Source organism: Hyperoodon ampullatus (genome assembly GCF_949752795.1).
Source record: "Hyperoodon ampullatus genome assembly, chromosome: 8".
Taxonomy (NCBI): Eukaryota; Metazoa; Chordata; class Mammalia; order Artiodactyla; family Ziphiidae; genus Hyperoodon; species Hyperoodon ampullatus.
In genome coordinates this window covers 53052330-53078369 of record NC_136921.1, presented here as the reverse complement: position 1 = coordinate 53078369, position 26040 = coordinate 53052330, and the positions used below count along the sequence as shown (strand labels likewise).

The window sequence follows — 26040 nt, the reverse complement described above, 5'->3', positions numbered from 1 at the left end:
ACAGAGGAAACTTACCTTTTGCTGAACAGCTTGAAGGCCCAATGTTGTTAAATACTACAAAAATACTACCTTTCTCCTTCCATGACATGCCAAAGACTGGGCATGTAGCATGTCACAGCTAGCCTCTTCTAACCAAAGTTTTAAATTTAAGTGATTTTTTTGGCCTTGTTGTTCAGAATTTCTAGGGATAGAGGTTAAATCCCAACAACATATACCTAAGAAAATATATTGGCTTTTGCCAATCCAAAGTTTTAAACAAAACTTAATAGTGTCACAAGAAATTAAGGACCACATAAAGATGGTATGGTCCACTCCTCCCCAATGACTCATTTTAAAAACAAATTTAAATCATTAATATAATCAATCTAGAACAAAATTAATATATTAGATGTGAAAGACTTTTAAAAACTATTCTTCCAGTTCAGTTTCAGAATTGATGAAAATGTCTACTGATCAAGCACAAACCCATACCATTCTTTATATGAACTGAAAAGGAAGTTTTTTTTTTTAAAGTTATACTTATGCAAATCAAGGCACTGATAGGACGTGACTACTACTAATCTACTACTGGTGGGTATTATCTGGAAAAAAAAAACCAAGTTATATAAATTTTATTTATTAAAAAAGCTTTAATGATTATTTTAAAGTTAAGATTGGATCAATGTGAAATTTTTTTAAATTGTCATTTAACTATAATTGTAAACTAGAAATAGCTTTATACTTACCAAGTTGCTCGAATTTCTACGTTAAGTTTAGCTCTTTGTAATCTTTAGCTGCTATTCAGGCTACCAATTTTAGACTTATGCACTCACAAATCGAGAATATGTCATCAGAAAGCACCACTACACTTCACATTGTGCATTTAACCCCTCTGTGCCAAAAGTCCCTTGTACAATACACCGCAAAGCAGACAGGAAGGTACCACCACAGTAGATGGTCCAGTCTCCTGCTGCAACAAGGGTAAGAGACACATTGAGGGGGCCCTGCATTAAAGGAAGCTATAGTGTGCTACAACAGTGCAACAAAGAGGGTCAGGATAACAACCTGTTGGTAGCCATGAAATAGGATGTCTGTGCCAAATCCTTGCTTGCTGTAAGAAAAGAAAAAAAAAACGAAGACCATACTATCAGCTTTAACATGCTACCATCGAAAAGTTCTCAACACAACAAAACTTCAAAGATTTGTACACAAAAAGTAAATTTTACTTACTACTTACAAATATCACAAGAGCGCCATCATTTTCTATACTACTGAAAATCTTCAACAACATTCACTCAAATGTTTCTTGCTATCCCCCAAAGATCTGAGAAACAAGCCGATTTGCTTTTAGCTAGCCAGTTACAAGGGCTAAACTTGTTACTAAGTTAAGCATCTAGTCAGCTAAAAGTTGCAATAAAGCATTCTCCTGGATTTAAAAAAAAAAAAAAAAGAAGAAGAAGAAGAAGAAAAGATTTTGAAGTCTAATACAAAATACAAAGAGTTGCCTGCCAGACTTAATCCTCAGTCATCATATTTAAGTTGGTTTAAGTACTTCCACCAAAAGAAAAAACAAAAACAAACCCCAACCCCCAAACTCAGAGAGCACAAACTGCTCAGTTTTTCATCATGCTACTAAGCATCAACAGAGAATAAACAACCTAGAAACATCATAAGGATGTAGATATAGAAAACACTATTGTATTATTTTTAAATTATATAACCCAGTTAACCATAATGTTAGAAAAGATACAAGTACTCTAGAGGGAATCAGGATGCTTCAATACTGGTCCTCAATAGAAAAGCAATTTTTAATAACTAGCTTCTTGAAACACTGAAATTGAAAACAGTTCCCCTCTCCCTTCTTCTGCTTCTTATTCTTCCCAACAGGGATGTCTCTGCTATAGTCTCCCCCCTTTCCCCAGTTACATTCATAATCACTGACATACCTTTCCTCTCTGCTCACCTAGGATCAGTTCACCTCAGCTCACCCCCTCTAACAGGTCTCAAATTCCTTGCCCTCTCCTATTTTTATTTGTGGCACCTGTAATTCCCCGCTGCCCCATGTGGATCATCAACATAAAGGTTTACAAAAGGGATTTGGGTTTAGCAGAGTTGTGCTAAGGAAGAGTGTCAAAGCATCAGATGTCTTGGAGGCAGTGTGACTTAAGTATGGCATTCTTTCCTGGTGGGGAGGGAAGGAGAAATCACAGAAATGAAAGGTCCCTGTAAAATGACAACAGCCAATCCTGCAGCAAAGTAGCATAATAACTTTCTCATCTCCAGAGGTCGGGGGCAGGGGAGAACTTCAAAGAACTCAAAACTTTTACCCTCACCCCCACCCACGAAAGAATCAAAACATATAGAAAAGTAAGTAAAAATAAGTTTAAATTGCTATTGCAGTTTTCACCTCAGAACATATGTAAATTCAATAACCTATTAAAAGTCATTGCAACAGAGAAGAATGTAGGGAAAATGTTCTTTTGTTAGCTGAAAGTGGTTTTAGGGGCAAAGGAAAAAAATATACCAAACACGAAAGAACATTTTAAAAATGGAGTAAGATGCAAATTATAGTTACTTGAAATGTTAGTCAGACAAAATGATGTTAAACACATATGAGAGTCATACTAAAATTTAAGAATTGGCCACATTTTAAACATTAACAACAACAACAAAAAAATCAGATTTAAATATTTTGCTTTGGATGATATATCAAATTCATAGTTTTTGTAAATGTTTAAATTTTACTATTCAATTTTGCCAAATAAATGGACTTTAATGTCTCTAGCTTCTTTAGATAGGATTTAAGAGAAGCTGACTCAAATTTCACAATATTAAGCTGAAAATTCAGTTTCATTTCCTACTAAGAGTGTGTGTGTATGTATATGCACATACACATACATATTTTTAACCTATATTTAATATCTTCAACATCTTTCTTTACTAATCTCAACTTAAGGCAAATTATATGACTCTCCATTATTTAAACAAAACAGCTTACCCTTTCAAGTTTTCAGGAAAACAGAACTTCTCTAAAGCTCTATTTCTTAATCCAACATCTACACTAGTTATCTATACAATTCTATACTACACTGTAATACTGAGGATGAGAAAGTGCTATAAAATATATAACCATGAAGAATAGAAACAAAAATTAAATATGTTCTAGTTTAGTTTATAAATGATAACATTTGCTTTTAGGATTAAAAAAATATAAATGGGATTTTTATTAGTCCATTTCTTAACAATGATACCAGACAACAGGTTTGTCTGTTTTTATATGTAGCCATTAGCATAGTAATAAAACCTTAGCCTAGGTATAAAGTGAATTCAATTTAGAATGAATAAGAGAACACTTAGGTAAACACTAGAAACAAGGCCTTCAAAAGTCTTACCCATTTTGTTTAGAATAAACCTAAACAAGTCTGGTGGTAAAGGAATGAAACTGCAAAATTTCATTTTCAAAAAGAAGTATCAGAAAAAGGCACGCTAAAGGTTCCAAGTGGTTGCTATTAGTGTGTAACACTTCACATAGTAAACAGGAAAGTAGAAGTAGTACTGCATGCATCTGTGTGAAAAATTATTTCTAGAGATACAACGATAGATACATAGGATTCATTAACAAGAGCAGAAAAATATATATCACATGCTTTATAAGGAGTAAAGAAAACAATACAAAAACTTTGTACTCCTGTTTATAAAAGGTTTAATAAGTACATCACATGCTGTTATATATCATGCTATATAATAATTTCCTCATTATACACAAAAAGGAAACCATTTTTAGTAATGCTGAAGAACTTTGAAAAATGTATTAAATCAATTCTGTTCAAACGAACATGGGCAAAACATTTCCCAAAATGACAAATCCGCTAAGAAAGGCAATTTTTACCTGAAAGATTTGAAGCTGACCTCCAAATTCTTAAACCGTAATCACTTTTCAGGAAGTCAATCAAAGTTTGACATAAATTGGAAATTAATACTATTTTCTGCACCTATATGTTAAATTTGGCCTACAGCTTAAATACTACCTGAATTGGGATGGGCATAGCCCAATGGGGAAGTAGAAAGAGTCCTAATATTTGGAAGCCCTCTTATTTTTTAGAGAAACAAGACTCTCACCTAAAGTTAAAGGAAGCTAATTCACCAGGAAGAACCAAAAATAGAAGTAGATGAATAGGCAGGTGTAGAACACTGAAAAATAATGCTTCAAAATGACATTTCTGCCATTTTAATAAAACTCAAGAAAAGGCTAGAAGAACAAAATAGCATTCAATTATCAACTATAGACAATAAAAAGCATTAAAACTTAAAAGTGTCACTTACCTCTTACTAACTGGGTACATTTCACCACATCTGTGTGTGGGTGTTCAATGGTGATCTCAAAACCTGAAATGAAAAGCACTTTTTTTCCCAATCACTTACCACTATAATACTTGCCTGAGAAATGCCACTCATAACCATAAACGTATATTTTTCATTATTAAAAAAACTCAAAGACAAAGTTTCTCATCACTGACATGTTTATTATATCCCCAATCATATGAAATAATATCTTCTCAAAAATAGTGTTCCAGTTATGAAAACTGACAAAGTTATTTAGAGATAATATGTATTCAAAATTCACAATTACAATTAGTTTGAGACTATCCTCAAGTTAAAAACAAACTAAAATCATGACAAATACAATTATTAAGCTTGCCCCACAGTTTAAGCAGGGAATTCAACTACATAACATATTTCTTAAATATGTTCCAACTCTTTCAGAAGATGTGAAAAGAACATTTTTCATAAATATAACCTTTGGGCCACAGTGGGAGAAATGACCTTTTAAATATGGTCCTCTTATTTTCTCACTGTGCCTTAGATCAATGGGTTTCAGTTAGCTTATAACTACATTTCATTACTAATAAAAATAAAATTGTTAAGGCAAGTGAACCTTATAGGCCTCAAGATTAAATCACTGTTTCTAAAACGAAAGACAACATATTGAAAAGCTATCATGTCCAGTCAACCCCTTAGGTAGGGCAGGGTTTTTCCGTTTCCTTTTTTTTTTTTTTTAAAGTGGAGGTCGTTGTATGGTGCCTTCAGCAGTAGTAAAGGAATAACATCCTAATAAACAGATTATTTGGATTTATAAAGTTATTGTGTGGTCTCTTCATATTTCTACTGTCATTAAACCTGCAAAATCGCACTTTAACAAAAGCCATAGTTAATTCTAATGCTCCCCTTAAAATAATGCTATTCATTCTGTGTTTAAGAATCTGTCATCAACAATATGAATACGATACATTGATTTCATGATAAAATAACTATTTTAAAATGTTATTTTCCTTCAACTTTCATTATTCGTAAAAATTCATATTTATATAATAAAACAGTAACATGCTAAATAATTGGATTTGGAGGGAATAAAAAGATTCTCACTTTTATTTTTATACCTTTATATTATAAAAACTTTCAACAAGTTATATGTGTTTCAAACAACCTCCTTTTGTAATAAAAAGAATCTGTCATGGGGCTTCCCTGGTGGCGCAGTGGTTGGGAGTCTGCCTGCCGATGCAGGGGACGCGGGTTCGTGCCCCGGTCTGGGAAGATCCCACATGCCACGGAGCGGCTGGGCCCGTGAGCCATGGCCGCTGAGCCTGCGTGTCCGGAGCCTGCGCTCCGCGGCGGGAGAGGCCACAGCAGTGAGAGGCCCACGTACCGCAAAAAAAAAAAAAAAAAAAAAAAAAAAAAAAGAATCTGCTGTGACTATTAGACTTCTATTCAACATTTGGGAATGGAGTATCAATAAGATAAAAATAACTACCATAATAAATAATGAGTATTTATGAAACACTACGTGGCAATTTTTTAAAAAACCAATCTTTCGGGCTTCCCTGGTGGTGCAGTGGTTGAGAGTCCGCCTGCTGATGCAGGGGACACAGGTTCGTGCCCCGATCCGGGAAGATCGCACATGCCACGGAGCGGCTGGGCCCGTGAGCCATGGCCGCTGAGCCTGCGCTCCGCAACGGGAGAGGCCACAACAGTGAGAGGCCCCCGTACCGCAAAAAAACAAACAAACAAACAATCTTTCATCTTCAAAGTCACAATGTTATAGCTACATTATTATTCCACCTTGCACATACAGGACGGAGGTACGAAAGGTAAAGGAACTCTGACCAAATTTGGAAAGCAAGTAAAGAGGCTTACACATTTAAGCGCAGATCTCCATAAAGCCTATGTTCTTCCCACTACACCCTGCTAGGTTCTTCCAGAAGTAATATATGACTGTACACAGTCAAAACCTGCTTAGGGCTCAATTTCCTCATGAGTAAAGTAAAAGATTAGAATAAACGATTTTTACAGATACTTAAGTTGCACAAACCTTGCAGACAATATAACTTTTAGACAAAGACAATCAACATTTAAATAACTACTATGTCACATTTAAAATGATGTGATAGGGACTTCTCTGGTGGCACAGCAGATAAGACTCCATGCTCCCAGTGCAGGGGTCCTGGGTTCCATCCCTGGTCAGGGAACTAGATCCCACATGCATGCTGCAACTAAGAGTTCGCATGCCACAACTAAGGAGCCCACGTGCCTCAACTAAGGTGCCCACCTGCCCCAACTAAGACCCAGTGCAACCAAATATTAAAAAAATACAATAAAATGATGTGATAAATTCATAAGCTCTAGTACAGAAGGACTGCCATGTATATTATACATATTACAGTCATACACCACAGCCCTAAAGGACCATTTTATTCCCCAATGCAAATCCAAAATGAAGCACAGTGTCTCAACTATCTGAAAATATAAGAAATCACACTGAAGGCGATGTTTGCCATTCAATTAAATACTAAACAAAATTAAATTTAAAAAAATGGCTTCCTTAGAACCAGGCAATACTATCCTGGCGCCAAACCTTATTTTCAAATAAAACTTTCTTCAATGATAAAATTATTCCAGAAATCTTTTCCTTTATTTAGAATACTGCACTGAAGAACATACACACAAATAATACCTGACATAAGTACATACCTAGGGTTTGTAGCATTATGGTTTCAAGTAAAACCAGTTCTTGAGTCTGCTGAAGGTAAGCCTGCCAGGTAAAAATAATAATATTAAAATGCTTAATAAACATAACACTACTAGACTATGGGACTGTTAAATCTCATGAGTATTACAGATTCATTATAAACTACTACAAGATAGTTTGGAAATATGAAGAAAATAAAACTGAGGGTGATAGAGAAAACCTATTTTCTGTGATAATTCTAAATTCAATTACTTCTAATACAGGAAACTCTAAATTCAATTACTTCTAATACAGGAAATGTAAACAAAGCAAAACAAAACAAAACAAAAACCAATCTAAAAATAATAATATGAAAGGGGGTAGGTTAATTGAAAAAAGACATCTCCAGTCTAACGTAAAACTTTACCTAGGCATTGGTGCTTCAAGACTCATTAAGGACAGGAAGCACCAATCCAAGTAAGATTAAATTCGAACTGGCCTTTAAAGAAAAGGATTTATCAACTCACTCTAGGATATTTCATGTGGTAATTCCTTGACTGTCACAGTAGGTCAGTGCGTTATTTTTTAGAATTAAATTCCTCTCTTCAGAAAAGACAAAATAAAACAATCCCTCAAACCCCTAGATTAAAAGAAAAAATTTTAGCTATAAAATACCAAAACAATGTACCATACACCTGTGGGGACAAAAATAGATGATCTTCTCCCTCAACTTCAATAAATCATTGCCCTAATGTAATTACTCGGGGATAAAAGGTATGAAAACTTTCCTGCCATCTCATTCTTATATCATGACAATTGACTAAGGTGATAAGAAAACTATATTATATATAAATATTCATTTCTGTAAGGACATATTACTAAACTTAGAGTGAAAGCACCTTTAATTTTATTTATGCCCATTTTGAGATCACTGAGCTGAATTTTAAAACATAGATTTTTCTATTATTTGAACAATACCCTAAGCATTCACAAGAGATAATTCTGAATTTGTAAACTTAACAGAAACTATAAGAAGTAACTTTAAATAATCATACATTCTCTATTACTGAATAGCTACATTAATATTTTAGTGCCTTAAAGCCAACATGTAGGATAAAACCTGTCATTAATAAAATCAGATATATTTAATTTGGACCTTAAACTTGATCCAAATCAAACTGAATTCATACAGTCTGGTAGTCATTCAGTAGTTAACAGTTCCTGATAAAGCAACTCACTTACATAGGAGTGCTAGAAAAAGGATTTGAAAGGCCCAGGATGCTAGCTTCTGTTTTAAGATGTCAGAACATTTAAAAATGGTGTTTTCAAACAAGGTCTATTGAAACACTGGTGATGAACAAGCTGCCTGTAAACCAGTATTACTCTTTAGGAAAACAAAAATAATTTCAAAATGGCACTCATGAAAGCATGGTAAAATAAATCTTTATGTATCAGAGAATAGTAGTAGCATACACGCATTAATAAAGGAACACTTCCATAAAAAGAGTAATTACTGGTCTAGGGATAAATCCAGAGGTTTTCCTATTCCCTCATTTGCTGACAATTTAAGAGAATTATATATCTCTGGTCTTAAATACACCCAAACGATGAAGGTGATATGATATACCCTCTACATATATCACAGGTTTGCTGTGAGGATAAACAAAATGTGAAACCCTTAAAAAGTACCTTTGAATCAAAGCTTTACATGATGCAGAATGACAATGAAATTCATGAACATAACATGAAATATGTTTCTGTCAGATCACTTCCTGGTATTACATTCCTGAGTTGTAATAGTAATAAGCAGCATTGGAAGGCAACACTAATCAAATTATATTTTTATTAAGTCTAAATAATGAAAAGGTTTCAAAACCCAAAACACCCAATTTTTACATACATCACATTTAGTATCCAGCAGTGGCTCTAGGGGATGAAGACAAGCATGTGCTACTTTGATAACATGTTCAAGTTTTCGAGCCTGTTCTTCTACTTTTGCAGCCAAAAATAATGCAGTAGGTGATATTATCTGTGGGAAAGATAAAATTTGGTGATTTAAAAACAAATAAATTTTGGAAACACCTTCTACTTTCTAAGGGAGGGGGCATGCAAGAAAGGAATGCAATATTAATAGTATGAACTGAAGTTGGGCTATGACGAGATTAAATTTTTTAAAAGTTATTCATTAGATAGAACTAGTTACCTCAGTCTATAAAATCTGTTTTACTTGTTTTGCAAGTAGAATTCTAAAAGGAAAAAGACTTACACTTTAGCTAAAAGAGAGTTTAAATAATATTAACGCACATTGTGGAGGTAAATGAAAAAACTCAAGCAAAATAATGAAGCCAAAGCTTTAAAAAAAAAAAGAAAGAAAAAAGAAAAAACAGAAAAGTGGGTAAAGTATACCCAGATTTTCCCTCTTTTGAGGCAGTCACCACTTACTAGGATTCTTTTAATCAATGCTTCATTTTGTGGCTAAGAGCTATACAATCTTGCTTAAGAGAGAAAAAGAACAAGAATCTACAAGACAAAATAAGAGGATTCTGAACATGAAACTGCTACCTAATATCTCTATTACTTCAATACAGCAATATTAGAAGTAGCTAAAAAACCAGGGAATATAAACATGTAAGACAAACCAATAGAGTAGAAACCTTTCTAACTGGAGATGAAAAAATTAACTTTTTTTTTTCAGCTTTAGTAAGTTATGTTCTTGGGATAGAAACATAAGAACATTGCACTATAAAGATACTGACTAAGAGAACACCAATTTTGAGCAAATATTTATCCAAAAACTTAGTAGTAAACCAAATAATTGCTGACTCAGAAAACTGGCATAATTTAAGTTCAAATAACATTCTAGGAATATATACAAAAAATTTGTCATGAAAATATAATTTCTAAACATCAAGATTCAGGTACATTATTTTTCAAGAGATGAATATCTGAGTCTAACTGCATCTGAGGGGTGTTATCAATCACTATACAGAAACAATGCCAAAAGAAGGAGGGGAGGAGAGAGGAGGGCATAAATCAAGCTACATGATTTGGGTAGTTAACATAAGGAGAAAATTTGATACAGGGGAGGTGGATCTTTCTTCTGATAGCTTTTAAAACAACTTATAAATATCATTCTTGAGATATAAAGTTTAATCACTGGATTCTGGATCTGAAAGGGGCCTTCTCTAGTCCAACTGCATTTGCAGATGAGTCAATGGAGTAAAAATGACTTCACGAAGTTCTCTTCCTAGGTATAAATCTTTAAAACATACCTAAAATTAAGTGAGTTTGGCTACAAACAACCAGAAATAATGTTACCTTAAATAGACTGAATAATTCCATCTTGGACTTTCAATTTATTTCAGTCTCTTAAAATTACAACAGGAAATGGTTTAAAAAATTGAGAATGCTGGGCCTCCCTGGTGGCGCAGTGGTTGAGAGTCCGCCTGCCGATGCAGGGGATACGGGTTCGTGCCCCGGTCTGGGAGGATCCCATATGCCGCGGAGCGGCTGGGCCCGTGAGCCATGGCTGCTGAGCCTGCGCATCCGGAGCCTGTGCTCCGCAACGGGAGAGGCCACAACAGTGAGAGGCCCGCGTACCACAAAAAAAAAAAAAAAAAAAAAAAAAAAAAAAAAAAATTGAGAATGCTCAGAAAAGCAACTTATTCTTAGTTTTCATAGATACAGACTAAACTGTTATTCTTTACAACAGATTTAATTAAGCAACGCCAAAATTAGTCAATATTCTTGAAATACCAGTTATATGGCAGTCATCCAGGGCAGGGGGGTCCCTGAGATGTACAAAGTGTAAGATAACTGAGAGTGGACAATTATCTTCTATCTGTTCTGTCACTCTGTCTACATACTGAAAACTTCTTACCACTGCTACCTAGTCTGTTTGATTAATTCCTTTTCTATTTAACAGCTTGCCTCAAAAGATCACACCGCCCAAGGTAAAATTCCCGAGTCAGAGCGAATTGCTCTTCTTTACTCAATAGCAAACGGTGTATTCCTCTATCATTGTACTTACACTGTACTCTAACTTGGGGTTTATTAATTTTGTCTGCCCTACCAGTCTAGAAGCAGCTTGAACACAGAGACTAAATTATTCATTCGTGTTCCCATTATCCAGCATTGTGCAGCTGCTGTTCAAAATGCTTGCGGAAGGAATGACATGTGGATAATCCACATATTAATATAAAGGCACCAATATTAAGTTCAGAGTATTCCAAATGTCACAACAAAAAAATCTAAGAGCCAATGCCAAGGTAAGAAATGCAAGAAACACTCAATAAAATGAAGATACTCTCAGTTTCCCACAATCTCTCATTTATTATCTCGTTCATGTCTAAGAGGGAAATGGCTAAGTCAACCTTCATATGCCAGAACTCTTTGTCAGACAGTGAAGCAATACAGGCTCAAATGAAAAGTCAAATTAGACTGAACTTAATATTTAAACTGTCTTCCTAACACCAGATAATCCAGAATTTCTCTTACTTGCCTAAAGGCACTTCTAAAAGTCTCCAATGAGTTTTTCTTGGTAAAATCTCTTAGGACTCCCAGTCACAGCTCCATCCTCTTCAGACTTTTTGTAAACCTCAATATCAAGAAGCACTTTCAAACCACATAGCTCTTCTCCTTAGAAGACAGTCTCAATGGACACAAAATATGCATGCTAGTGAATGATTCTAAAATTCTACAAAAAAGTTTTAAAAATTAAGTATTCAAGGAGCTAAGCAATGATCTTCAGGATAGGTTCCTGGTTTATTTACCCACACTCCTCACAGAAGTCTTTCTGTTCTCCCTCTAAATAGGGCTCAATTCTCATCCTCCTCCAGTGCAACTAATACCCAACACTCTTCCAAAGTTCCTGGTGAAATCCACTACCTCCATTCACATTTCCTCCTCTACTGCCTGCAAACATCTTACTCCATCAGGGCTGTAAAAACAAAACAAAACAAAACACCTTTTTAGATACTTTGTGAATATCCATGCGCGGCTTTAATTTTAAGGATGACTAAGGAAGGTAATCAAACTAGGTACCACTGCTTTTTGTATGAAAAGCTGACTGTTGTGTAGCTTATTAAAACAAAAATAACTCAAAAACCTTTAAGTAACGACAATACTAGTTGGTCGGTGGCTTTTAAAGGTGAGCATACTTCTGAAGGCAATAAACATTCATTAGCAAACTTGGTTCAAAGTAAAAGAATTCACACCAATATTGGAGTAGACATTTGGTTGGTTCAAATGACCAATTACAAACTGAGATTCAGTTCACTGGGGACAGGGACCATGCACTATTCATCTTTTGTGTTCTGGTACTGAGTTTAATAAACTTTCTCAAGTTATTGTAACTAAAGGGAAGAAAAAGTGATCTTTAAATAGTGTCCACAGTTTGTCACTCTAGCAGATGTACAACTATTTCAAGGGCATATTACATTCTCAAAACAAGATAAATTTCTACAGAAATATACCATACAAATGATGGAGAGGGGGAGGTAGAGGTGATGAAGCCAGCTGTAGCACAGTAGTCAGACTGCCTCAGTGGAATCCTGGCTCTGTTATCTGACTAGCCTAGGCAAATTACTTATTCTCTTTGTGGCTCAGTTTCCGCATCTGTAAAATGGGAGAAATAGTATCTGCTTATAAAGTTGTGGTAAGGATTAAATGAATCAATATATGTAAAGCACTTAGAATAGTGCCCCATTGTAATATGACTCAAATATTATTGTTACTATGCTGCAAAATGAAACAACAGTTGTGTATTTTTAGGGTTGATCCTAAATTTAAAAAGTGATTTAACATGCTCATCAAAATTCCCTTCTTTCTTGCTCAACTTCTTTCTTCCACGGTTAAACTCAATTCTTTAAAGGGTTCATTGTAGTCCTAACTAATAAGCAGATTCAAACACTGAAATAATGACACTTGACTTTACTTCAATGATTACACTTGTATTCCTCTCTTCCCTTCTCCCTCCAGCTGTTTTTACATTCTTCTCTTATTCTATTCCTTTGTATGTTTCCATTCCTATCTCTTGATCTGACTCCCTTACTTCTCCATCTTTCTCCTCTTGCCCATTCCTGGCCGCTGTCTCCCCCTTCTGCTCATGATGCCCTCACTGCTGACATTCTTCACTCTCCATTGCTGGCTTCAACCTTGATAGTTGGAGGCAAGGTCAGTTTGCATTAACAAAAAGCTTGGGTGATTTCTAAGTCACTGAAAATGGCTACATCAAAATCAGTTTCAAATAAATCATTCTGGTCTTTATTCTTTTAGTAGTTAATTTTCTGCATACACTTTGTGTATACATTTTTATTTAAGAACTAGCCATAGCTGTTTAATTACTCTTCAGCTTTAAATCTCCTAATGCAAAAAAGCCCTAACAGAAGCAAAGATCTCCAAGTCTGCTTTCTATTTGCTAATACATCATCAACAAGCTTTTTCTAATCTTTTCTTAGGTTTCATCTTTAGGTCCTACAGGCTGGTGAGGCCATTTCTGCCTTGTCCCTTAACTGCCCCAACACTTCCTGTCCCCTAAGAGTAGGAGTAACTATTCTCTGTGCCTTGAAGATGCTTCATTAATAAATATCCAGCTAGTTCTAGATACCACAGTCTGAATTTGGAACTCACTTGCCTATGGCTATAGTTAAGGAAAAGTGGTAATGGTATAACTTCAGCAAAGACTCACAGAAAGAGGATCCCAGAACAGGAAAAGTAAAGTAAAAACTTAGATATAAAGAAAAACAGCCCCCCAACAAAGAAGAAAACGGAATAGGTCAAAATGTCCATTTGTTACTAAGAAAGATCACCAAGCTTCAACAAATTAAACCAAAATTCCAGTACAATGTTAGAAAGGGGTTTAAACCCTTAACTTTACTGCACTGAAAAGACTGGCATTTCAGTGTTACAGAAAATGTCATTAACTCACTCTGGCATTTTAGCTGTTTTCCTACCCAAATAATTATGTGTGAGTGTAATACTGTCAACGTAAGAAATTTTATGTTGAGAATTTAAAAAAATCTTCAGGTTGGATGTTATTTGGAACATCTAGTTACATTTAAAAAAGAGCTGGCTTAATAAAGACCAAAAAAATACTAGTATTCAGTATTGCTGAAAAATAGTACTGATGAAGAGAACAGGGCTTGATTTTCAGAGTAATTACATTATATTTAAATACATTTAATATGCTTAACACAATTTGGCATTTTAAAATTTATTTATTGAGGAGTACCTCATCATTATGAATTTGTTACAAAAATAAAAAAAAATCAATTTATAGTTTAAAATACCCTTAGCATTTCAAATGTTGGTGTTCAACTCTCCCTTACATATTCAGCTCCTACCAGCCCATAATAAACAATCATAGTATTGTGAAATAAGAACATTAACGTTGCATATGTATTCTATCATACCACATAAACCTTAAAAAGACCACTTTTCTTCAGATGGCTAAACAAACAAAAACTAATATTATAGAAGAATTTATACTGTGAAGATGGCCTGATTCTCCAAACTGATCTACAGATTCACACAATCCCTGTCAAATCCCAGCTTCTTTTTTGCAGAAACTGACCAGATGATCCTAAAATTCATATGGAAATGCAAGGGACAGAGAATAACCAAAACAACCTTGAAAAAGAAGAACAAAGTTGGAAAGACTCATACTTCCTGAATTCAAAACTTACAAGCTACAGTAATCAAGACTATGTGGTACTGCATAAAGACATATAGGTTGTGGAATAGAACAAAGAGTTCAGAAATAAACATATTTGTGGTCAACTGATTTTTCAACAAGAGTGTCAAGATAATTCAATAAACAGTCTTTTCACCTAATAGTGCTGGGACAACCATATAATCACATGCAAAAAAATGAAGTCCATCCCTCCCTCTTTAACACCACACACCAAAAGTAACTGAAAATGGATCACAGCCCAAAATGTAAGAGCTAAAACTATTTAAAAAAAACTCCTAGAAGAATACAGCAATAAATCTTCATGACTTTGGATCAGGCAATGCTTTCTTAGACATACCAAAGCACAAGTGACAAAAGAAAAATATTAATAAATTGGATACATGTGCTACAAATGACACCATCAAGAATGTGAAAAAGACAAGCAATGGAATGGAAGAAAATACTCCCAAATTATTTTTCTGATAAGCGATTATTACCCAGAATATATAAAGATGTCCTACAACTTAGATTTTTTTCAATAAATACATACTACAGTGCCTTAGCAACTGCAGTGGGTTGAATCCACAGATGCAGAACCTTGTATACAGAGGGCAGGGCAACTGTAACGTTCTATGCATATTTCCTAGTGTGTGGGGGTGGGGTCCCTAAACCCTGCACTGTTCAAGGCTTAAACATATACAAATAGCCAACACACACATGAAAAGATGCTCCAGACCATTAATCACTATGGAAATGCAAATCAAAACCACGAGATACTACTGTACACTCACTAGGATAACCATAATTTTGAAAAAAGACAGTTTAAGTGTTGGCAAAGATGTGGAGAAAGTGGAACCATTTAACGTTGTTTGTGGGAAGGTAAAATGGTATGAATACTTTGGAAAACCATTTGGCAGTTTCACAAAATGTCTTTAAAAAAGCTATCCAAGGGACTTCCCTGGTGGTTCAGTGGGTAAGACTCCTCACTCACAATGCAGGGGGCCCGGGTTCAATCCCTAGTCAGGGAACTAGATCCGGCATGCATGCTGCAACTGAGTGTCCACATGCAGCAACTAAGAAGTCTACATGCCTCAACTAAAAGATCCCTCACGCCACAAGGAAGATCCCACGTGCCGCAACTAAGACCTGGTGCCGCCAAAATAAATAAATAAATAAAAATAAATAAAAAATATATTAAAAAAAAAGCTACCTAAGATTATTGAGGTCTAGGTTTACCATACAATCCAGCAATTCCACTCCCAGGTATATACCCAAGAGAAAACAAAACCATAACTCCACACAAAACCTTGCACACGAATGTTCGCACCAGCATTATTCACAATAGCAAAAAATCTGAAACAACCTAGATGTCCACAAACTGATAAATAGACGAATAAAATGAGGTATATCCACACAATGAATGGAATGTTACTCAGCAGTAAAAAGGAATTAAGTGCTAATATATGCTAAACCATGGGCAAATCTTGGAAACATTATGCTAAGTGTAATACCACATATTGCATAATTCCATTTATATGCAATGTCCAGAATAGGCGAATCTACAGAGACAGAATGGTTGTCCAGGATTGGGAGTGGGGAGAAAAATCAGTGAACTGCTAATAGGCATGGGGTTTCTTTCTGGGGTGATGAAAGTACTATACACTTAGATTGTGATAATGGCTGCACAATTCTATAAATATACCCACTGAATTGCACATTCTAAAGTGGTGAATTTAAGGTATATTTTCATCGCCCCCAAAAGAAACCCTGTGCCCATTAGTTCACATCACATCTATTTCCTTAAATATGACATACACGGAGTACTTAACATGCCAGCTTTACAACCAGAACCACAACTTACATTTAAGTATAAAATATTAAGTTAATGTCCCAAAATGCTGTGGGGTGGTAAGGATGTTTCTATCACTTTCCTCATTCCCTAGAATGTGTATACATGTTTATAGTAGAATGTATAGTGATATAATTTGATTTTCACTTAAAAAAATTACTGTAAACAATTTTATGTACTAAAAATATCTTTGTTATGCCTTCAAAATCAGTTTATAAATTACATAAAGTCAGTCTTCATACAGAGACCTTTGTGTGCCTTGGCTAATGCAAACACTCTTTGCATATTTGTTAACATAAAAATCTGCTCGATTCTATAGACCAGGCTCAGTTTAGAATTACTACATCACCAAATTGTATAAAATACTTTCTTAGTTCTGGGACAAATAAGCTAAAGCCATCAAAGAAGCATATGAACTATCAAGACTAGCAGACACAAGTATGTGTGTGCACGAAAAAAGGTATGAATTATGTGAATATTTTACAATCATTTAATTTTGAGGGAAAAAAGCTGATTCATGAAGACTTTATAAAGACTTGTATAAGATATGGTCAATACACTCCATCAGTCAACATATGTAACTATACATATAGAGCACCATGTTTCAAAATAACCTTAAAGCTTTTTTTTTTTTAAACTCTGAGCTCTTTTCAGAATCAATCTGAAAAAAAATCTAACAAGAATATCACATGCTTTCATATGTCTATCAAACTCTCTCTGATGGATCTTCTGCCTTGCTTACCCAAATCTCCACAGAAAATCAGAGTAACAAGACAGCAAAACCAAGAGCCTACGGATGCTTATAACCAAACCACTTAACGAGGAAATCCCAAAATACAAATGGGAGAGGAGAAAACAGGCTACTGTAACCACAATATCTACAGTATCAGCATCTATGCAATAAGGAAAGGGAAGTAATGGGGCATATGCTGGATCTGATAACAGAAGAAACTCAAAGTAGCCAACAGGCATCCACTGGAAACCATGGCGGGCCAATCTGATAACAGCAGCTAAACCTGGGAAAAATTATGTCAAGTCCAATTAAGTGGATGAATGCATGAGGCCTAGAATAAGGCTTAAAGGGTTGAAGCTAACTTCTATGAACTTTTGAAACTGATCTTCCAAGGCTCTCTTCCAGGACTCCATATTGAAGAAAAACTGGGAACATAAAGCAAAATTGGCAGGATAGGTACAAGGCAAAGCAGAGATAAAAATGAGGTAGGGGAACACAGCCAGGAAACCCCAGAAAGCAACCTGCTACATTTCTGAATATTACACAAAATAACAGTGAAGTTAGAAAAGCTCCTCTGAAACACATCTACTTAAAACTCAGGAAAACTAATCTCTCAAAAAAGTGAGTATCGGGCTTCCCTGGTGGCGCAGTGGTTGAGAGTCCGCCTGCCGATGCAGGGGACACGGGTTCGTGCCCCGGTCCGGGAAGATCCCACATGCCGCAGAGCGGCTGGGCCCGTGAGCCATGGCCACTGGGCCTGCGCGTCCAGAGCCTGTGCTCCGCAATGGGAGAGGCCACAACAGTGAGAGGCCCATGTACAGCAAAAAAAAAAAAAAAAAAAAAAAAAAAAAAAAGTGAGTATCACAAGAAGTATTTAGGTCTTACAAAGATACTATAAGAAAAAAATTAGAAGAGTTGTCCCCAAGCAACAAAAATCACACTAGAAAGACTTGCTTTAAAAAAAGTTCAACAAATGGTACTGAGAAAACAACATCCGCATGCAAAAATCAGACCCTTACCTTACACCATATATAAAAATTAGCTCACTATGGACCAAAGGCTTAAATGTAAGACCTAAAATTATAAAACTCAGAAGAAGACGGGAAATAATTTTGGATTTGGCAATGATTTCTTTTTCTTTTTTTTTTGCGGTACGCGGGCCTCTCACTGTTGTGGCCTCTCCCGTTGTGGAACACAGGCTCTGGACGCGCAGGCTCAGCAGCCATGGCTCACGGGCCCAGCTGCTCCGTGGCATGTGGGATCTTCCCGGACTGGGGTATGAACCCGTGTCCCCTGCATCGGCAGGCGGACTCTCAACCACTGCGCCACCAAGGAAGCCCAGCAATGATTTCTTGGATATGACACCAAAAGCACAGGCAACAAAAGAAAAAATTTGGACTTCATCAAAATTAAAAACTTTTGTGCACTAAAATATATATTATATACATATATATGAAGTTGGCCTACAGAATGGGAGAAAATACTTGCAAATCATGTATATGATAAGGGATCAACATCCAGAGTATATGAAGAACTCATATACTTAACAACAAAAGACCCAACTAAAATATGGACAAAGGACTTGAGTAGACATTTCTCCAAAGAAGATAAATGACCAATAAACACATGAAAAGATGCTCAACACCAGTAGTCATCAGAGAATCTCAAATCAAAACTACAATGAATATCACTTCACACCTATTAGGATGGTTACTATCAGAAAACCAGAGAAGAGTAAGTGTTGGTGGGGCTTCCCTGGTGGCACGGTGGTTAAGAATCCGCCTGCCAATGCAGGGGACACGGGTTCAAGCCCTGGTCCAGGAAGATCCCACATGCTGCAGAGCAACTAAGCCCGTGAGCCACAACTACCGAGCCTGCACTCTAGAGTCCACACGCCCAGAGCCCGTGCTCTGCAACAAGATAAGCCACCGCAATGAAGAGTAGCCACTTTCCGCAACCAGAGAAAAGCCTGTGTGCAGCAACAAAGACCCAATGCAGCCAAAAACACCAAACAAGAGTGATGGTGAGGATGTGAAATTGGCATCTGAGTGCATTACTAGTTGGAATATGAGATGGTGCTATTGCTATGGAAAACAGTATGGCAGTTCCTCAAAAAATTAAACCCAGAATTACAATGTGATCCAGTAAATCCATTTCTGGGTATACACCCTGAAATACTGAAAGCAAGGAATTGAGCAATTTGTATATTCATGTTTATAGCAGCTATCCACCTGTCCATTAACAAATTAAAATGGATGAACAACTGTAGTACAAACATACAATGGAATATTACTCAGCTTTAGAAAGAAAGGAAATTCTGACATATGCTACAACAAACATGAATCTTGAAGACATCAGGTAAAGTGAAATAAGCTAGACATGAAAGTTCAACTATTTTAAGACTCCACTTATAGGAGGTACCAAGAATAGTGAAATTCATAGCAGAGTAGAATGGTGGTTGCTGGGAGCGGGGAGAAAGGGGAAATGTGAAGTTTGATTACTAAATAGACTTTCAGTTTGTGAAGATAAAACGTTCTGGATATGGATGGATGCACACAATGTGAATGTACTTAATGCCACTGAACTGTACACTTAAAAATGGTTTAAATGTTACATTTTATGTTATATTTTACAACAATTAAAAACACCAAAAAATTTAACAAACACACCTCCGAACTAACAGACATTAAAAAAATGATTCAGATGGTGAATTTGCACCTACAAGACGGTGGAGGAGTAAGACATGGAGATCACCTTCCTCCCCACAAATACGTCAAAACTACATCTACATATGGAACAACTCCTACAGAACACCTACTGAACACTGGCAGAAGACCTCAGACCTCTCAAAAGGCAAGAAACTCCCCACATACCTGGGTAGGGCAAAAGAAAAAAGAATAAACAGAGACAGAAGAATAGGGACGGGACCTGCACCCCCAGGAGGGAGCTGTGAAGGAGGAAAGGTTTCCACACACTAGGAAGCCCCTTCACTGGTGGAGACGAGGGGTGGGCGGGGGGGCGGGGGGAGCTTCAGAGCCACGGAGAAGAGCACAGCAACAGGCGTGCGGAGGGCAAAGATGAGACATGCCCGCACAGAGGATCGGTGCCGACCAGCAGTCACCAGCCCAAGAGGCTTGTCTGCTCACCCGCTGGGGCGGGCGGGGGCTGGGAGCTGAGGCTCAGGCTTCAGAGGTCAGATCCTACGGAGAGGACTGGGGTTGGCTGCGTGAACACGGCCTGAAGGGGGCTAGTGCGCCACAGCTAGCTGGGAGGGAGTCCGGGAAAAAGTCTGGAGCTGCCAAAGAAGCAAGAGACCACTGTTTCCAGGTGAGCAAGGAGAGGGGATTCAGAGCACCGCCTAAACGAGCTCCAGAGACAGGCACGAGCAGTGGCTATCAGCACGGACACCAGAGATGGGCATGAGACCCTAAGGCTGCCGCTGCAGTCACCAAGAAGCCTGTGTGCAAGCACAGGTCACTATCCACACCTCCCCTCCTGGGAGCCTGTGCAGCCCGCCACTGCCAGGGCCCCGTGATCCAGGGACAACTTCCCCGGGAGAACACACAGCGTGCATAAGGCTGGTGCAATGTCACACTAGCCTCTGCTGCCGCAGGCTCGCCCTGCATCCGTACCCCTCCCCGCCCAGGGCCTGAGTGAGCCAGAGCCCCCGAATCAGCCAATCCTTTACCCCTGTCCTGTCTGGGTGGGGAACAGACGTCCTCAGGCGACCTACACGCAGAGGTGGGTCCAAATACAAACCTGAACCCCGGGAGCTGTGCGAACAAAGAAGAGAAAAGGAAATTTCTCCAGGCAGCCTCAGGAGCAGCGGATTATATCTCCACAATCAACTTCATGTACCTGCATCTGTGGAATACCTAAACAGACAACAAATCATCCCAAAACTGAGGTGGTGGACTTTGGGAGCAACTACAGACTTGGGGTTTGCTTTCTGCATCTAATTTATTTCTGGTTCTATGTTTATCTTAGTTTAGTATTTAGAGTTTATTATGACTGGTAGATTTGCTTACTGATTTGTTTGCTCTCTTTTTAAAAATTTTTTATATACATATATTTTTTCCTTTTTCTCTTTTTGTGTGTATGTGTATGCTTCTTTGTGTGTTTTCTGTCTGTATAGCTTTGCTTTTGCCATTTGTCCTAGGGTTCTGACAGACTGTTTTTTGTTTTTGTTTTTTAGTATAGTTTTTAGTGCTTGTTATCATTGGAAGATTTGTTATTTTGGTTTGCTCTCTTTTTTCCTTCTCTCTTTTTAAAATTACTTTTTTTATTTAGTTATATTGATAATTACCTTAAATGTAAATGGATTAAATGCTCCCACCAAAAGACACAGACTGGCTGAATGGATACAAAAACAAGACCCATATATATGCTGTCTACAAGAGACCCACTTCAGACCTAGGGACACATACAGACTGAAGGTGAGGGGATAGAAAAAGATATTCCATGCAAATGGAAATCAAAAGAAAGCTAGAGTAGCAATTCTCAAACCAGACAAAATAAACTTTAAAATAAAGACAAGAGACAAAGAAGCACCCTACATAATGATCAAGGGCTCAATCCAAGAAGAAGATATAACAATTGTAAATATTTATGCACCCAACATAGGAGCACCTCAATACATAAGGCAAATGCTAACAGCCATAAAAGGAGAAATCGACAGTAACACAATCATAGTAGGGGACTTAAACACCCCACTTTCACCAACAGACAGATCATCCAAAATGAAAATAAATAAGGAAACACAAGCTTTAAATGATATGTTAAACAAGATGGACTTAATTGATATTTATAGGACATTCCATCCAAAAAGAGCAGATTACACTTTCTTCTCAAGTGCTCATGGAACATTGTCCAGGATAGATCATATCTTGGGTCACAAATCAAGCCTTGGTAAATGTAAGAAAACTGAAATTGTATCAAGTATCTTTTCCAACCACAATGCTTTGTGACTAGATATCAATTACAGGAAAAAAATCTGTAAAAAATACAAATACATAGAGGCTAAACAATACTTAACCAAGAGATCACAGAAGAAATCAAAAAGGAAACCAAAAAATACCTAGAAACAAATGACAATGAAAACACGATGACCCAAAACCTATGGGATGCAACAAAAGCAGTTCTAAGACGGAAGTTTATAGCAATACAATCCTACCACAAGAAACAAAAAAATCTCAAATAAACAACCTAAACTTACACCTAAAGCAATTACAGAAAGAAGAACAAAAAACCACCAAAGTTAGCAGAAGGAAAGAAAGCATAAAGATCAGATCAGAAATACATGAAAAAGAAATGAAGGAAATGATAGCAAAGATCAGTAAAACTAAAAGCTGGTACTTTGAGAAGATAAAATTAATAAACCATTAGCCAGACTCATCAAGAAAAAAAGGGAGAAGACTCAAATCCACACAATTAGAAATGAAAAAGGAGAAGTAACAACTGACACTGCAGAAATACAAAGGATCATGAGAGATTACTACAAGCAAGTGTATGCCAATAAAATGGACAAACTGGAAGAAATGGACATTCTTAGAAAAGCACAACCTTCTGAGACTGAACCAGGAAGAAACAGAAAATATACACAGACCAATCACAAGCACTGAAATTGAAACTGTGATTAAAAATCTTCCAACAAACAAAAGCCCAGGACCAGATGGCTTCACAGGTGAATCCAAACATTTAGAGAAGAGCTAACACTTATCCTTCTTAAACTCTTCCAAAACATACCAGAGGGAGGAACACTCCCAAACTCATTCTACAAGGCCACCATCACACTGATACCAAAACCAGACAAAGATGTCACAAAGAAAGAAAACTACAGGCCAATATCAGTGATGAACATAGATGCAAAAATCCTCAACAAAATACTAGCAAACAGAATCCAACAGCACATTAAACGGATCATACACCATGATCAAGTGGGGTTTATTGCAGGAATGCAAGGATTCTTCAATATCTTCAATATACGCAAATCAATCAATGTGATACACCATATTAACAAATTGAAGGAGAAAAACCATATGATCATCTCAATAGATGCAGAAAAAGCTTTCGACAAAATTCAACACCCATGTATGAAAAAAACCCTCCAGAAAGTAGGCATAGAGGGAACTTACCTCAACATAATAAAGGCCATATATGACAAATCCACAGCCAACATCGTTCTCAATGGTGAAAAACTGAAAGCATTTCCACTAAGATCAGGAACAAGATAAGGTTGCCCACTCTCACCACTATTATTCAACAGAGTTTTGGAAGTTTTAGCCACAGCAATCAGAGAAGAAAAAGAAATAAAAGGAATCCAAATTGGAAAAGAAGACGTAAAACTGTCACTGTTTGCAGATAACGTGCTACTATACATAGAGAATCCTAAAGATGCTACCAGAAAACTACTAGAGCTAATCAATGAATTTGGTAAAGTAGCAGGATACAAAATTAAAGCACAGAAATCTTTTGCATTCCTATACATCAATGATGAAAAATCTTAAAGAGAAATTAAGGAAACACTCCCATTTACCACTCAACAACAAAAAAATAAAATACCTAGGAATAAACCTACTTAAGGAGACAAAAGACCTGTATGCAGAAAACTATAAGATACTGATGAAAGAAATTAAAGATGACACAAACAGATGGAGAGATGTATTGTGTTCATGGATTGGAAGAATTAATATTGTTAAAAAGACCATACTATTAACATTGTTAAAAAGACCATACTACTCAAGGCAATCTACAGATTCAGTGCAATCCCTAACAATCTACCAATGGTATTTTTCACAGAACTAGAACAAAAAACTTCACAATTTGTATGGAAACACAAAAGACCCCGAATAGCCAAAGCAACCCTGAGAAAGAAAAACGGAGCTGGAGGAATCAGGCTCCCTGACTTCAGACTATACTACAAAGCTACAGTAATCAAGAAAGTATGGTACTGGCACAAAAACAGAAATATAGATCAATGGAACAGGATAGAAAGCCCAGAAATAAACGCACTCACATATGGTCACCTTATTTTTGATAAAGGAGGCAATAATATACAATGGAGAAAAGAGAGCCTCTTCAGTAAGTGGTGCTGGGAATACTGGACAGCTACATGTAAAAGAATGAAATTAGAACACCATACACAAAAATAAACTCAAAATGGATTAAAGACCTAAATGTAAGGCCAGACACTATCAAACTCTTAGAGGAAAACATAGGCAGAACACTCTATGACATAAATCACAGCAAGATCCTTTTTGACCCACCTCCTAGAGAAATGGAAATAAAAACAAAAATAAACAAACGGGACCTAATGAAGCTTAAAAGCTTTTGCACAGCAAAGAAAAACATAAACACGATGAAAAGATAACCCTCAGAATGGGAGAAAATATTTGCAAACAAAGCTACTGACAAAATATACAAGAAGCTCATGCAGCTTAATATCAAAAAAATAAACAACCCGATCCAAAAATGGGCAGAAGACCTAAACAGACATTTCTCCAAAGAGGATATACAGATTGCCAACAAACACATGAAAGGATGCCGAACATCACTAATCATTAGAGAAATGCAAGTCAAAACTACCGTGAAGTATCACCTCACACCAGTCAGAATGGCCATCATCAAAAAATCTACAAACACGGGCTTCCCTGGTGGCGCAGTGGTTGAGAATCTGCCTGCTAACGCAGGGGACACGGCTTTGAGCCCTGGTCTGGGAGGATCCCACATGCTGCGTAGCAACTAGGCCCGTGAGCCACAACTACTGAGCCTGTGCGTCTGGAGCCTGTGCTCCGCAACAAGAGAGGCCCGCACACAGCGATGAAGAGTGGCCCCTGCTTGCCACAACTAGAGAAAGCCCTCGCATAGAAACAAAGACCCAACACAGAAAAAATAAATTAATTAATTAATAAACTCCTACCCCCAACATCTTAAAAAAAAAAATCTACAAACAATAAATGCTGGAGAGGGTGTGGAGAACATGGAACCCTCTTGCACTGTTGGTAGGAATGTAAATTGATACAGTCACTATGGAGAACAGTATGGAGGTTCCTTAAAAAACTAAAACTAGAACTACCATACGACCCAGCAATCCCACTACTGGGCATATACCCTGAGAAAACCATAATTCAAAAAGAGTCATGTACCACAATGTTCAGTGCAGCTCTATTTACAATAGCCAGGACATGGAAGCAACCTATGTGTCCATCGACACATGAGTGGATAAAGAAGATATGGCATATATACACAATGGAATATTACTGAGCCATAGAAAGAAACGAAACTGAGTTATTTGTAGTGAGGTGGATGGACCTAGAGTCTTTCACATAGAGTGAAGTAAGTCAGAAAGAGAAAGACAAATACCGTATGCTAACACATATATATGGAATCCCCCCCCCCCAAAAATGGTTCTGAAGAACATAGGGGCAGGACAGGAATAAAGATGCAGATGTAGAGAATGGACTTGACACAGGGAGGGGGAAGGGTAAGCTGGGATGAAGTGAGAGAGTGGCATGGACATATATATACTACCAAATGTAAAGTAGATAGCTAGTGGGAATCAGCCGCATAGCGCAGGGAAATCAGCTAGGTGCTTTGTGTCCACCTAGAGGGGTGGGATAGGGAGGGTGGGAGGGAGACGCAAGAGGGAGGAGATATGTGGATGTATGTATATGTATAGCTGATTAACTCTGTTATACAGCAGAAACTAACACAGCATTGTAAAGCAATTATACTCCAATAAAGATGTTAAAAAGAGAAAAAAAACGATTCATAATACAAAACCTAAGTAAAAAAGACATGAAATC

At 36.9% G+C, this 26040-nt stretch overlaps 1 protein-coding gene across 7 annotated transcripts in view; it reads right to left on the bottom strand.

Annotated features, from left to right (window-relative positions):
- Window positions 1–26040, bottom strand: part of CCNT2 (cyclin T2) — a gene marked incomplete at both ends in the record, with an annotated part of 44449 nt that overhangs the window by 7760 nt on the left and 10649 nt on the right. For 4 of the 7 annotated variants that reach the window (XM_079710269.1, XM_079710266.1, XM_079710268.1 and 1 more), the window contains 4 exons: window positions 1045–1090; window positions 4303–4365; window positions 7006–7066; window positions 8883–9011. In XM_079710269.1, coding sequence (XP_079566395.1) covers window positions 1045–1090; window positions 4303–4365; window positions 7006–7066; window positions 8883–9011 — 299 coding nt within the window. Of the gene's footprint in view, window positions 1–1044; window positions 1091–1209; window positions 1271–4302; window positions 4381–7005; window positions 7067–8882; window positions 9012–26040 lie in introns of those variants that run through there. The other 3 variants (XM_079710270.1, XM_079710267.1, XM_079710272.1) reach the window with 2 other exon arrangements.